The following is a 15,029-nucleotide window of genomic DNA, read 5'->3' on the forward strand; positions in this document are numbered from 1 at the left end:
CATGTCTACTCAGATGTAAATCCTACTGAATTCAGTGGGGCTTACTCCCAGGTTAAGTGGGGTTAAATGGGGAGTGCCACTGTAGCCATTTAAAGGAAAACACCAACAGCAGTAAGCAACACTTCCTCAATTACTACCAAAGTGGGGTGGGGAAACAATTCCTGGATGGATGTGAAACCAACTTGCTCTGAGTCGTAGCAGGATGGATGTCAATCAAAGAAGCAATCAATTGCAAACATTTATATAGGGCAGGCACAGGCAAACTCGGCCCTCCAGATGTTTTGGGACTACAATTCCCATAATCCCTAACCACTGGTCCTGTTAGGGATGATGGGAGTTGTAGTCCAAAAACATCTGGAGGGCTGAATAAAAAAATTCCTTCAGTAGCACCTTAAAATCTGGAGGGCTGAGTTTGCCTATGCCTGATATAGGGATATAAACATACTGTATAAGGAGACTTACAATTCATCCAGCTGTGTTACTGATGAGGGCAGAAGCTTATTTTGGTTTCCTCTGCCACTTAAAATTGTGGGGTGATGTGTGTGTGTGTTGATGTTTTTTAGCTACCCTTGGCATCCTTTCTCAAGTGCTGTGTGTGTGTGTGTGTGTGTGTGTGTGTGTGTGTGTGTTAAATTTTCTGTTTTACAATTTAAAATCCTTAAGATACCAATGACTTCCCTTCTTCTCTTTCCATGGTTCATTTTACATATCATAAATACCTGCATATTTTACAAAAATGATACCATTCAGTACTCCATTACTGCATCCGTCAAAACTTGTTTACACTGTTGATTTTATCTTAATGCTGCCAGCGTTTTCAGCTGTACACAATGATTTCCCATATATTCAATAAACGTTTTCCAATCTTCTTTAAACGTACAGTATGTTCTTCTTGTTCTCTTATTCTTATGTTAAGCTGCCATTCTTCTTTGGTTGGGACCTTGCTCGTTTTCCATTTGGGGGCTAACAAAACACTGGCCGCAGTTCCAGCTTTTTAAAATGAGAAGACTTCCTCAAGCTGAATGTTGAACTGCCCTGTATGGGAATCCTTTGCAAATCAAGCAGATGAAGAAATCTATGTTCTGTCCTGCGCCTTCGAGAGAGTCCTTCTGCTGCATATTTCTGCAATAGATGGAACGTTCGCTACCCGGAGGGGGAAGAGTCACCAATCAGCTGCTAACGCTCAGGTTGCAACATGGCAGCCCAATGCTCTATTGCCCTGCCACTGGCTTCAGATGGTGTCAAGCTGAGCTAGCAGAGGAAGAAGTTATTGGTATAGACAGGTTGTCCTGAACCCTTAACCAAGCTGTCATTCTAATGGACTCAAGTCATCTTACAACCTGTTCTAGGACCTCCTGAATATTGCAGAGCCTTTTGAACGAGGAGAGGAAATGCAGAGAAGGCTTTAAGACTGTACTCCAGTTACCTGGGAGTAAGCCCCACTGCTTAGTAGAACTGCACAAGATTGCACTGCAAGCGTTCTAGGTAGTATTTAAGGTGTTAACTGTACTAACAGCATGAGTTGCGTGCAGAAAATACCATTTTTATTTTGGGATCTGTGATGATTTGAGGCCAAGTAGTTATTGAGCCCATCGTCAGGCTTGTTTTGTAAGATGGCTGTTTGTGAGAAGCATCACTACATGTGTTGCCCCCCTCTGCTTTGCTATCCAATGGCCCTTTAATGGAATGCAGCATCCACCTTTTTTTAGATATATGTACAGTGTCGTACCTCAGAAGTCGAACACAATCCGTTCTGGAAGCTCCTGCAGCCAATCGGAAGCTGTAGAAGCCCCATCGGACGTTTGGCTTCCAAAAGAACGTTCGAAAACTGGACGGTTTTCGATCGTTCGGAAGCCGGAATGTTCCGACTCCCAAGGCGTTTGGGAGCCGAGGTAGGACTGTATAATATTTATTTAGAAAAGCACTACCCTTACTCTGATAAACGCTCGTAAGGCCTGCAAGTGCTCCCATTTTTATTATGCAGTTCCTGAGATAAGGCTCTCTGAAGAACAAAAAAAGTGATGAAAAACAGGTTAGCTGAACAAAAAAAGCAGCGCATGAGTCCGTTAGCACTTGCAGTTCTGAGGTAAAATGATACGACAGCAGTATATTGGTGCTGTCAGCCCCTAGGAATGCTAGTCAAACAGGCTGTGCTGCTGGCACAGCTATGGTTCACCTCCAAACTGGCTCTGTGTTGCATGGTCCGGTCATGTATTTTTGGAGCTTTGATGCAATGTTGATGACCACCCTTGGTCTACATAGGCCCCATGCCTAAGCTTCCAGCAATCACAGTGACTTTTGAGTAGACTACTGTTGTTGTTTTTCAAACTGCGTTTGAGGCAATCCTGGGGCCTGTAGGAGCTCATCGCTGAGAAGATTGGTAATGGCAGAAAAAGCTTCCTCTCTGAAGATAGCTTGGGCCACTGCAAGGGAGTGTTGAGTGACTCTAAGGTCCACAAAGCCTGCATGAATACTGATAGAGCTCGAAGGCACATCCCAGAATTCCCTGCCGTGGTCTCACCGCAGAGGCACAAGGGGTGAATTTGATTTGACCAGCACCATGTGGAAGGAAAGGGGATGCTTAGAATTTCATTTATTTGCTTTTTAACCCTGGTGTTCCTTTGAGGTTTAAGGTGTGGGAAGGATAAGTGACAACCAAGTTCAAGGCACAACTTTCAGGTGAAATATATTGGTTCAGTCCAGAGCATTTTAAATCCAGACGTTCCACTGTACAAATATGTGGGATTGGAAATACATAATTCAGACTACACGTGCTTTCCAAACCTGGTCACTAGGGCCACAGTAGTGGTTTATCTGGATTAAAATTGGGGTGCCTGCTTCGTTTTTACATTGAAGACAATGTTTGCAAAGTTTCGACATCTGCACCCATAATAATGAGGGACAGGGGTCCTCCTTGCAACAGCAATTTAGCCCAGTTATTTCCTCTCAGCATCCTGCCACAACTTCCTGTCTAGCGCAACAGGGCTCAGGAACTGGGCAATGTCTAGCGCAGGGGTCCCAAAACTAAGGCCCGGGGGCCGGATGCGGCCCAATCGCCTTCTCAATCCGGCCCGCGGACAGTCTGGGAATCAGCGTGTTTTTACATGAGTAGAATGTGTCCTTTTCAAAATATAGTCCGGCCTCCCACAAGGTCTGAGGGACAGTGGACCGGCCCCCTGCTGGAAAAGTTTGCTGACCCCTGGTCTAGTGCAACAGGGCTCAGGAACTGGGCAATGCTGAAAAGATGACCTGCACCTGCCAGGGGAATCTAAAAATATCAGAATATGCGTGCAGACTTCAATAGGCGTAGAATAACTTCGTTTTTGTGAGTTGCTACTGTGCCCTGGCACATAGTTTGGAATCTTGCAGATGGGTATCTACTAATCAAATCACATCACTGTCATTTCAGATGCCTCTGCTCAGCCAGAAGTTAAAATCATGGTCCTTCAACTCTCGCTGATTTATTGGTAAGTAGGATATAAAATTACATCTGCCGATGGCCCTGCACAAAGTGTGTGTTTTGTTTACAATTCCAGCTGTCCCTCTTGTTTGATGCCTGGCTGAAATAACATTTGTCCCCCTCCTCTGAGGCACTAGTCTTGAGCTCTTCCCAAATTCCTGCTATTCTGGAGGCGGGGGAGAGAATTAAATCACATACCAGGAAATTGAAGTGGTGCAGCTACAACTGTTTCTGGTGCTGTCGTGCAGCAAACCTACTTCCCCTAAAAATCAGACTTCAGGCAAGGTGACAGGAAAATGCACAGGAAAGTGATGAAGAGCAATTGTCCGATGTAACGGTGTCTAACCTCTATGCAAACTAATCAGAATGAATGCTCAAAAAATAGCTGGTGTCATCTAACCTTCCCGCAACACTTTGTGCAAACAAATTGGGATGAATGCTCAGTAAAGGGGTTGTCTTAAAAGTGAACTATGTCTGGTTGAAGGAGATCCCTTACAAGGAAACAGTGAAGGAACTGGCCTCTAAGACCCTCAGATTAGAGCAGTTGTTGTTGAGTGTTTTTTAGGGCAGCCGCCGATTTCAGGGAGAAAAATTTGAGGGTAACAGGAAAGGTCAAAACCATGCACCTCTTAAAAGACCAAAGCTAGCTAACTAAAGAGAAAATGTATGAAGATTTCTCCAGAAAGCAGTTCTGTGGATCAAAAACCACTTCTCAGCCAACCTAGGTGCAGAGAAAAGTAGACTCCAGGGCTGTAGACTTTCTCTAAAAAAAAAAAATTTGGGTGCTGTTATGTACTGAGCTGAATCCTAGAACAATAGGATCCAGAATGCAGCAGTCTGATTGGTCTGCAGGAGCCACCCAATCCAGCTCCAGGTGGAAGTGAATCAGCGACCTGATTGGCCTGTAGAAGCAGCCAATCAGGCTCCTGGATGAAGTGAATCAGCAACCTGATTGGCCTGCAGGAGCAGCCCAGAATTAGCCAACCAAGCGGGGCCCATTGTGTAAATAATGTATTATACATTAATGTATAATATATAACGTACCAGACTTTTAGAAGACATCTGAAAGCAGCCCTGTTTAGGGAAACTTTTATTGTTTAATAGACTATTGTATTTTAATATTCTGTTGGAAGCCGTCCAGAGTGGCTGGGGAAACCCAGCCAGATGGGTGGGGTATAAATAAATTGTTGTTGTTGTTGTTGTTGTTGTTGTTGTTGTTGTTGTTGTTATTGCAGACATTTTGGGGGAAGCTTCATTCGTTGCTACTACAAGCTGAATAAAGAGCATGAAATTCACACTCGACAATGAGTATATTTCAGGTGCCATGGTTTACCTCTCACCGAGTTAAAATTCTCAGTGACAGTGCCCAGAATTCTTTGAGGGCAAGAATGTGCCTCCAAGGCATAGTGTGTATACAGCCGAAATGTAAAATAATAGCGATAGCTTCTTCTCTGAACAGAGGAAATAGCTATTAAGTCTGTGGTGTAAATATGTCCATAGATTTTTCAGGCTCCATGTTAGATACTGTAGCCCCACTGGCTAGAGACAGGTCACCTCTCCAGATGAGTGGAATGAGTAATAAACCAAATGTATGTTTGTGAACAACACAGAGCTTATCTGGGATTTTTTTTTTGCTCAGCCAAAGGGTCGAAGCAGTAGGCCAAAGGTGGTCCATGGATGGCCATGTCACTTAGACACATCTCTGATGCAAAGACGATCTGGCCTCTGTTAGCTTTATGGTGGGAATAAAAGTGGGTGAACCAGCAGCTCTGTGAAAGATTAACTTATATGCAAACATGGTGTGGGTTACTCAGAAGTCTGAGTATTCAAGGAAATATAAAAGAGAAAAATCCAGCTCTTTTAAAGAATCCAAAAAAATAAACCCTTACTTTTGAACACCTGCCAGAATTACACGTTTTCAAAATGTTCTCTGGGAGATCTGAAGCGCTTTCCAAATTTGGAGGCCTGAAACACCAGATTTACTTCATTTCCGACAAAAAGCGACTAAGTGGTTAAGAAGCGGTTCGTGCCGGTATTTCAGATTTGAATTCTTCCCTTTCGTACCAACCAACCTGGGTTAAAATTTGAACCAGTCCCCATATCCGCATTTGCCGTGCTCCCTCTCTGATTTCTATTTTAAAACCACAGGTTGTGTTCTGTGGGTAAACAGGCAACACCTTTGCCACATAAAGCTATTTAATAAGAATGGGCGAATGTTTCTAATGGGTGCTGCAGTAATGTAATTAGCATGCATGTAATTACAGAAGTCTGAATGTGCATCTCCCTACTCCCGCCTCACTTTTCAGGAAGGACTTCTATTTAATTTGAACTCCTGCCTCAGGGCTTGTTTGCAAGGTGGCGCTGGTTAATATTTAACAAAGGAAATACTCTCCATTTTTAGTTTTCTCCCACTGCACAACAAGGAAACACCTTTGTTTTTCATCTCCTACTTGACCCTTGCAACATTTAGCTAGTCCAGTCATCAACATCATTCAGCTAGTAATCTATATTCCTAAATTCTTTCTGTATTGTGCTGTATTTAAAAGTGTACACACACACAGAGAGAGAGAAAGGACTCCCCACTTAGCAGAATTTCATATGAGGGAAGAATGTGGATTTTTTTTAAAAAAGGCACAGATAATTTTTGTGAGAGAGACCACCCCATGGGTAGGCAACCTAAGGCCCAGGGGGCCAGATCCAGCCCAATCGCCTTCTAAATCTGACCTGCAGACAGTCCGGGAATCAGCGTGTTTTTACATGAGTAGAATCAGGGCGGCTCTAGGCCTGAGGCTACCTCCGCCGCGCGCAGGGGCGTCGCAACAGGGGGCGGGCAGCCCCCCCTGGCCCAGGGCCGGCCCTACAACAGGCTGGGTGGCGCAGTGCAGCTGCGCCCGCCCACCGCGCTGGGAAACAGGGCGGGGGCGGGGCGCCGGAGGGATCCGTCGCACCACGGCGCCAGGGCGTTGGGCATGCTTAAGACAGCCCCGAGTAGAATGTGTCCTTTTATTTAAAATGCATCTCTGGGTTATTTGTGGGGCCTGCCTGGTGTTTTTACATGAGTAGGATGTGTGCTTTTATTTAAAATGCATCTCTGGGTTATTTGTGGGGCATAGGAATTTGTTCATTTTTTTCCCCAAAATATAATCTGGCCCCCCACAAGGTCTGAGGGACAGTGGACTGGCCCCCTGCTGAAAACATTTGCTGACCTCTGGACCAGCCGGTCCAGGCATTTCCTGATTGTGCTCACATATTGTTGCTTCCCTAGATTTTTCATAGAATCGTAGAGTTGGAAGAGACCACAAGGGCCATCCAGTCCAACCTCCTGCCAAGCAGGAAACACCACCAAAGCATTCTTGACATATGCCTGTCAAACCTCTGCTTAAAGACCTCCAAAGAAGGAGACTCCACCACACTCCTTGGTGGCAAATTCCACTGCCGAACAGCTCTTACTGTCAGGAAGTTCTTCCTAAGGTTTAGGTGGAATCTTCGTTCTTGTAGTTTGAATCCATTGCTCTGTGTCTGCTTCTCTGGAGCAGCAGAAAACAACCTTTCTCCCTCCTCTATATGGCATCCTTTTATATATTTGAACATGGCTACCATATCACCCCTTAACCTTCTCTTCTCCAGGCTAAAGATTTCTCTCAGAAATCTGTGAAACCCACTGTGGGGCTATGTTATCCTATTTCCCACCCTCAACCACACCCTTCATTTATATGTTTGTTTATTATTTTCTTGCATTTCTATTCCTCCTTTCTTCCATCATGGAACCCAAAGGGGCGTCCATGTAGTTTCCAGAAGGTCTCCCATCCAAACATTGACCAGACCCCCGCACTGCTTAGCTTCAGCAACGTGGTGGCCTCAGGCCTTCTGACCAACTATATAAGTGCAACTATATAAGTGCAACTATATATACATGCAAACTACATTTTCAACAGTTTGAGCCATTTTAAAAGCTGTGGCCCTAACCGTCTTGCCAAAGGCAAGGTGGTTCTTTTAAAATGAGATTCAGAAGCAATACAAAATACACAAGTGAGAAGATTAAAGGTTTTATTCTAAAACGGCAAGCCACGTATACATACGGTCCTCAAGAAGCGGCATAGTGACTCCCCCAGGTAGCCTCAGCAGTTTGCACGGCCCTGCGGCCGATCAGTCTGTGCACGAGCTTCCAAGAAACCCTGCCCGAACTGTCCGGTTTTATAGCTATACCTCACTTTCTCAAAACAACGTCCAACATCAAAGAAGGTAGCCAGCATTATCCTCCCAACTGATTAAGGCAGCTGTGTGTAGGGTTTCCCTTCCTCCCAACTGTTCTCAGGACATTAAAGGCTGTTTTCACACCATCAGAAAACTTAACAAGAGGGAAGGAGGGGGAAGGAACAGAGGCAGGAAGGGCTCCATCATGTCAGATCACTAGCTCCTCAATACATTTTCTCTTCCAGATGCATTGCCCATACACTAACCTAGCCAATTTAACCATCATGCCTTGTCAATGGGACAAGTTGAAATCAATGGGACTTAGCTTGAGTGCTGTCCCATTGATTTCAACTGGACTTAAATCCAGCTCAATGGTCCAGTGTGACTGCCAGCATGGAAATCATTTCCCAAATATGTCCATATTCAACTACCATTGCAAGGAGTGGGGCTGATACGTTATGTAAAAATACAGCAGTAGCTCCCTGTTTGTGGAATGCTCGCTCCAGGGAGGTTCGCCTGGCACCTTCATTGTGCACTTTTAGGCGCCAGGCAAAAATGTTCCTCTTCAGCTAGGTTTTTGGTTGATTAACAACTGGTAGCCTTTTAAATGTGCTGTGGGATGGGAGTGGGTGGGGAGAGGGGGATATTGGCTTGTTTTTTGTTCTTGTTTTTAGTATGCATTTAGTTTTGGTTTTCTGTTTTGCATTTTTTATGTTGTGAGCCGCCCTGAGATCTATGGATAGAGGGCAGTATACAAACTTAATAAATAACAATAAATAATTATTCCTATATTAGGGTTTCCCATTATTAAGCTTAGGAGCCAATTCTCTATAAACCAACAAGCCCATTCAAAAATTGTCAGCTGCTATTGCTGCTCCTTTTTGCAACACTTCACATCATGCATGAAATACCTGATTTCTCATGTCCACTCTGCCTGTTTTTTTTGTCTTTTCAGATAATTAACAAAGAAGAATCCAGATGGGGTGCAGGTGCTGTAAAATGATACAAAGGTACAGGCAGACCTGAGGCTTAATCTATACAGATGTTAAAAAATGCTATGGGGGAAAAAACATTATAGGGAGGAAAAGCTGCTAAGGCAATCTGCCATTAACTTTGGATTCCACTCTACAGCACCATCTAGTGTCACATTTTTATAATGCATTTTAATATTACAAATTGACCTGTGCAGCTGAGTGTCATTTGGGGTAGAGCTAAAATGATAATACGGGACCCAGATGGCACTGTGGTTAAACCACTGAGCCTAGGGCTTGCTGATCAGAAGGTCGGCGGTTCGAATCCCTGTGACGGGGTGAGCTCCCGTTGCTTGGTCCCAGCTTCTGCCAACCTAGCAGTTCGAAAGCACATCAAAGTGCAAGTAGATAAATAGGAACCGCTACAGCGGGAAGGTAAACGGCGTTTCCATGTGCTGCTCTGGTTTGCCAGAAGCGGCTTTGTCATGCTGGCCACATGACCTGGAAGCTATACGCCGGCTCCCTCGGCCAATAATGCGAGATGAGCGCGCAACCCCAGAGTCGGTCACGACTGGACCTAATGGTCAGGGGTCCCTTTACCTTTAAAATGATAATAATTATATATCTCTAAGGATATCTCTGAAGCCTATCCCTCCCCCAGTTACTGCAATCCAGATCCCATCAGCCCCAGCCAGCTTGGCCAATGGTGAGAGGTGAATAGAGAATAGATATACAGCAGCTTCTAGAGGGCCTGGGATTCCCTAGCATTATTTTAAGCTAAAAAAAATTGGTGGCATTTCTGAAACTCATAGCTGCCAAGTTTTCCCTTTTCTCACGAGGAAGCCTATTCAGCATAAGGGAATTTCCCTTAAAAAAAGGGATAACTTGGCAGCTATGCTGAAACTTGCAACAAAGACTGCAGGTTTGAAGCATGAAACTGACCTTTTTCTATCTATCACGAAAAGAAAATGCTAACCGTTGCTCTTAACCTTTTTCTAGCTACATCTTTGAACCCCAAGACGTGCCAACCTCCGGGTACATTAATGAAATAAACAACTACAAGTCCGATGAGCTAGACGGAGGGAAATTCAAATGCAAGCCGAACAACGACATCCAAGTGCACAAAAACGAGCTGCAGACGGGAGAATTACAAGCAGCAGCAAACAGGCACAAATTAAACAACAATAAAGATGGCGTTCTGAACCACAGAAGCCGTGCTCTTCGTGATGAAGGACTTGGGAATCTTTCCGAAAAGTGCCGTTTCAATGTCAATGGGATCCATTCCCATTCCGGTGTGAACCTTCATCCCAATCCCGGCATAAACCGAAACAAAGAGATCAGCATGCACACCTGCTCTGCTCAGCGAGCCGATTTTTCAGTCCAAGGGTTGCCTCAGCCAAGCACATGCAATAACCATGAGATTCCGGAAACTGAAGATCTCACAAAGGTATCTTCAGAAAAAGGAAGTGCCCTATATGAGGAATCTCAGAGCGCTCCAGGCAATGACGCGCACTTGCCTGGACCCACTGATGCTGGAAAACAGAGAGCTGCTGGAAAGGAGAGTCCATCAAATAACCACACACATACAGGCCAAAGCACAGAACGCACTACGTTAAGCAGTCAGCAGGACCTGCCATTAGGTGAATCTAAAAGCTGGGATTCAACAGACAAAGCCTGTAGGACAGGCCCGCCAAATGTGTGTTTCAAGGACAATGTATCTGACGGCATCCTGTCTCCAAGAACCAAGGCGGATGCGGTGGTGCGAGAAGCTAGATTTGATTGCCATAATGACATTAATGGCCAACTGGAGGAGGAGGTCGATGCCGAAGTAGCAGAGGCTCTCGCAGCCCTGGAGGCTGCTACGGCAGGAGAAGATTTTGAGGAGGAAGAGGACTATTAGGTGACAACCAAGACGCCAGTAATAAGCCTCGCTTCTGGGGCTGCGTGAAATGCTGCATTTCCGAGGCCTGCCACTGTGGGTGTAATCCTTTGCCCAGGACTCCCACAAATAGCAGAGGGGGATATATCACTAGGCCAGGTGAGCTAACAGGAGCAGCCAGTGCCATGCCCGGTGCATTGCACCTTTTCCAGGAATAAGCTGGTATATCACCATTAACATCAGCCCGTCTAATGCTTATGTACCAGCCCACCTGCGCCCTGAGGTACCTGCTACTGCCAGCCAAGGCAGTCTCTCTTGTTTGCCAACATGACCACTCTGACTGCTATGAATGCTGCCGGGAATAGTTACCAAATATGTCCCCACTCTAGTGAGAATATTGCCCTCTGGGTCAAGTTTGCTTCCAACTGGAGGAAAAGGAGTACGGTAAATATTTGGTTAAGGAAAGCCCCAAGCCTCTCTTTAGTCCAGTCACCAAGGAGTAATACTGATCTCTCAAAGAAGCCAGTATGTTGAAGGTTTGTCCTATACAGGGCCTACCAGGGCTTACACGGTAGGCTGTGCAAAATGTCTCAAAGCAAACAAAGTGGCAGTTTTAAACAGAGCTCTCTCAAAACTGCTGCTCTCTGTGGGATTTTTCAGCAGTCCCAAACGTGCCTTGCCTTTTTGTCTCGCGCTCCAGGTAAAAATGTTTGTTTGCTTGTTTACGAGGACACGAGTGACATCACCAGACAGCCAAACCCAACTGAATGCGCCAATTTACGGTGTCATCACACTCGCTGCTCAGTCACTAATGACTAACTCACGAAAGCTGGAAGCAGCCGCAACCAGGGTGCCCAAAGGCATCAAGTATATGAATGGATATTTGAATGATCTAAGGCTGCCTTCACCTGATAGTTTATTCCACTGCCCTGACATTTCCCTAACTGTTAATTTACACATTATATTTGAGCTTTCACATGATGTAAAAGCCACTTCTGGAGAACCAATAGAATACGGTGCATGTTTAGTGCTCATTTCTGTGTTACTTGATTCCAGGAAAAAATATGTTTGAGGCCCCTTAAGCTGGAAAATTGCAAGAGTAAAGTGACAAAACTTGGGCTGGTATGATGGCATACAGTTGTTTCCAGCTGTTGTCAAAGAGGCATCATGGGGGGACAGAAGCACACATGTGGAAAGGCTGAGGGAGTAGACATTGTCCAACAATATTCGTTGTTGTGCCACAGTATGTTCACTGGTGTGAATGAAATTTAGCATGACAGTCAAAGAGCCACAGTTCCATAACGTAACAGGTGCTGCCGTGTGAAAGGAACATTCGAAAATGGGACGCAAGTGCTGGCATTATAATCAGGAAAACTAATACAATATTCCCCACAACCAAATGCACGCAAAGTATGCTTTGGGGAAATTTCTGCCACAGTGAAATAGTAGGTGCTTGGCTAATTGCTACACAAAAATCAGGGCTGGAGACATTTAGCTCCGCTCTAGTGTCATGTATTTTTCCCCTATAAAAGTACTTTTGTTTAAAAAAAATCTTGATTAAACATTTATCTTGAACCACTGCCTACACATTCCCAGTTGGTCTCAAAGTATCAATCCAGCTAATTATGCGCTACAGAAGTTCCACCCAATTGCATTCTCCTTTCTGCTGATTTCTAATGGCGCTTCCCATTCTGTTGGGAATGTGTCTTTGTGCAGCAGCAAGTGCCATTGAGCCACTTAAGTTCCTTAGGGCTAATGATGACAAAGCGTTAATTCTCGGCAGTGCCAGAAACGAGCATTCCAGTAAGCTCACGAGATCCGGAACGAAACAGCCCAAGCCCGAGGTATTTTCATGTGGCAGTTAAGTGCAAATTAACACGAAACTCAAAATGTCAGATGGTTGCGAGCACAGGGCTGGCTTGCACATGCATTTTGATTTCGGGTGTCCTTATCGCTCAGTGCGCTCACGGTGGAATGCCTCAAAGGACTCCGTCCGAGAGCATCATTTGGGACGATTTGCAAGCTCTGCCTCCAGTGTGTGTTCGATCATTCACACATGCAACTGTACCAATACCAGCAAGCTGCAGAATCACGGTGCCTGTCGACCACGGGTGCTGCTAAGTAGCCCACTGAAAAGTATTGGGATGTAGCTGTATGACACAGCTCCTCAAAGAAGTTGTATATGCTAATTTATATCTATAGATGACTGGGGGTTAAATGGCAGGTGACTGTAGTCTCACCTAGCCCCCCTATAAGCAAATGTTTTAAATTGGGTTTTAAAGGGGGTGGGTGGGTGGAAGGGATAGATGATCCACCACAAAAGACCCATTCCTCAGACCACCACCCCTACCCCCCGGGCCACCCCCTATCATCGCCCCTGTTGTCAACTGCAGAAACTTTCCCAGAAAAGCATTTTTAGACACTTTTATTGAAATTTAAATATAACACGACAAACAGAAACAAACATTTCAGTAAAGCAAGAATCAATGGAGAACAAGAATTTGGCACTTGTGTTGATTACAATAAAATGTGTACATCTCAGGATATTTTCCTCTGGGCAATCCTTAGAATGCTCTCTTCCCCCCCCCCCCCAACACTGTTGTGTCCCATGGCAGTGCCTCCCCCCTCTGAAATAGTCCTGTTTAGGGCCAACTAAAATACATTATTTTTAACAACAACAACAACAACAATAATAATAATAATAATAATAATAATTTATTATTTATATGCCGCCCCTCTGATTGGGTTGTCCTATGGGCTGCCTCCAGCAAATTAAAATATCAAACACAGTAAAACATCAAAAACTTCCCTAAACAGGGCTGCCTTCAAATGTCTTCTAAAAGTCAGATAGTTGCTTATTTCCTTGACATCTGATGGGAGGGCGTTCCACAGGGAGGGCACCACTACCGAGAAGGCCCTCTGCCTGGTTCCCTGCAACCTCACTTCTCACAGTGAGGGAACCACCAGAAGGCCCTCGGCGCTGGATCTCAGTGTCTGGGCTGAACGATGGGGGTGGCCGAGGCCGTTTAGGGCTTAAAAAGTCAGTGCCAACCAATTGTTCCCGGAAACGTACTGGGAGCCAATGTAGATCTTTTAGGACCGGTGTTACATGGACCCGGCAGCGGCTCCCAGTCACCAATCTGGCAGCCGCATTCTGGATTAGTTGTAGTTTCCATGTCATCTTCAAAGGTAGCCCCACATAGAGCGCATTGTAGTAGTCCAAGCAGAAGATAACTAGAGCATGCAGCCTTGCACCTGGCCCTTTCCCTTTTCAGAACCAGGAAATATCCCTATCCCCTGGAAACATTACTTCTGTCTTATTGGGGTTCAATCTCAACCTGTTGACCACCTCCCAGTTTTTTTAAACTGCCAGAAGTTTAGGCATGTTAGTCTCTGTGTAGCAACAATCCTAACGAAAAGGTCTGGGGGCCATTTTAAAGATGAACCAGCTTGGGAAGAATGGTAAGCAATAAGTTTAGAAGCCAAGAGACAAAGGTAAAGCCGATTTGTCTGAACTCTCCTGCTCCCTGATTTGCCCGGTTTCTCTCCCTCCTCCCTCCATGGCTTCTGCATTAAAATGGGGGCTGCTGACCAGCAAAGTAAGCGAGTAGGCAAGGAGAAGCAGGGTGTCCTGATTAAAGCAGCCTCCTCATGAGGATCCATGAGGACATGAACCAGTTTTCCTATGGCAGTTTGAGTAGAGCCATAGAAACCTGGTCCCAAATTGAATTTACTGATGATATTTGAGAAATACTTTGCATACCGGAAAATACCTATTTCTTCTCTATTGGCCAGCTATTCCCTGGAATTTCAAACTACTGTATTTAACCTCATTTCGTTAGCTCTGATTTTGTATTTGTCAAGAAAATCTACTGTAAACTGTTAATAAATTGTTTTAAATATAAATAAGATATATCGGTTGACGTTTATCTTAAAGCCTCTCTTTTGCCCCCTAAAATGTCCTTGTGTGTGTGTTTCTCCCCAATCCTTTTTACTGAGTGAGAATGTGCAGCAGCCCATTCACTTTCATGATGGAACAAGGATTTGAATACAGATCTCTCGTGTACTTTGATGGTGCTGTATCATACAAGGTAGTTGTTTTACCAGCAGCAACAATTTCACAAATGAGTGCCTTTTCTCTGCTTTCATTTCTGCTTGCACCCCATCTTCCCCGTATGTGAAAAAGGGGAGCAGACAATAAATGCAGCGGGGGGGAAGGCCAAGATTACTATTGTTTCCTAAAATAGCCCAGTCATCCAGCATTCCTTCAAAGAGCTCTCCTCCATGCTAGGAAAAAGCAATGTAGGAAAATGTTTTTTGTGGTTCAATGCTACGAAAAAGGAAAATGGGGAGGGGGAAAAAAACCACCTGCTATTTTTGCATGCTCCACACAAGTTAACACAGTTGCCCAAACTCCAGATCATTTTTCTCCCTGCAGGTGTATAGGAGAGCCATCTGCAGGACTGAATAATTACTGCAGCTATTGTCACATTTGGAATAATTCTAATGCGGTAGCATTAAGTGG

At 44.8% G+C, this 15,029-nt stretch overlaps 1 protein-coding gene across 2 annotated transcripts in view; it reads left to right on the forward strand.

Moving 5' to 3' along the window:
• PGCKA1 (PDCD10 and GCKIII kinases associated 1) overlaps positions 1 to 14,427 on the forward strand; it is a 52,529-nt gene extending 38,102 nt beyond the window's left edge. For both annotated transcript variants that reach the window (XM_035111879.3, XM_035111881.3), the window contains 3 exons: positions 3,410 to 3,467; positions 8,610 to 8,664; positions 9,625 to 14,427. In XM_035111879.3, coding sequence (XP_034967770.2) covers positions 8,633 to 8,664; positions 9,625 to 10,525 — 933 coding nt within the window. In that variant the 5' untranslated portion in view covers positions 3,410 to 3,467; positions 8,610 to 8,632 and the 3' untranslated portion in view covers positions 10,526 to 14,427. The remainder of the gene's footprint in view (positions 1 to 3,409; positions 3,468 to 8,609; positions 8,665 to 9,624) is intronic.
• Positions 14,428 to 15,029: the final 602 nt, after the last annotated feature.

The sequence above is a fragment of the Zootoca vivipara genome, chromosome Z1, assembly GCF_965207765.1.
Source record: "Zootoca vivipara chromosome Z1, rZooViv2.hap1.1, whole genome shotgun sequence".
NCBI lineage: Eukaryota > Metazoa > Chordata > Lepidosauria > Squamata > Lacertidae > Zootoca > Zootoca vivipara.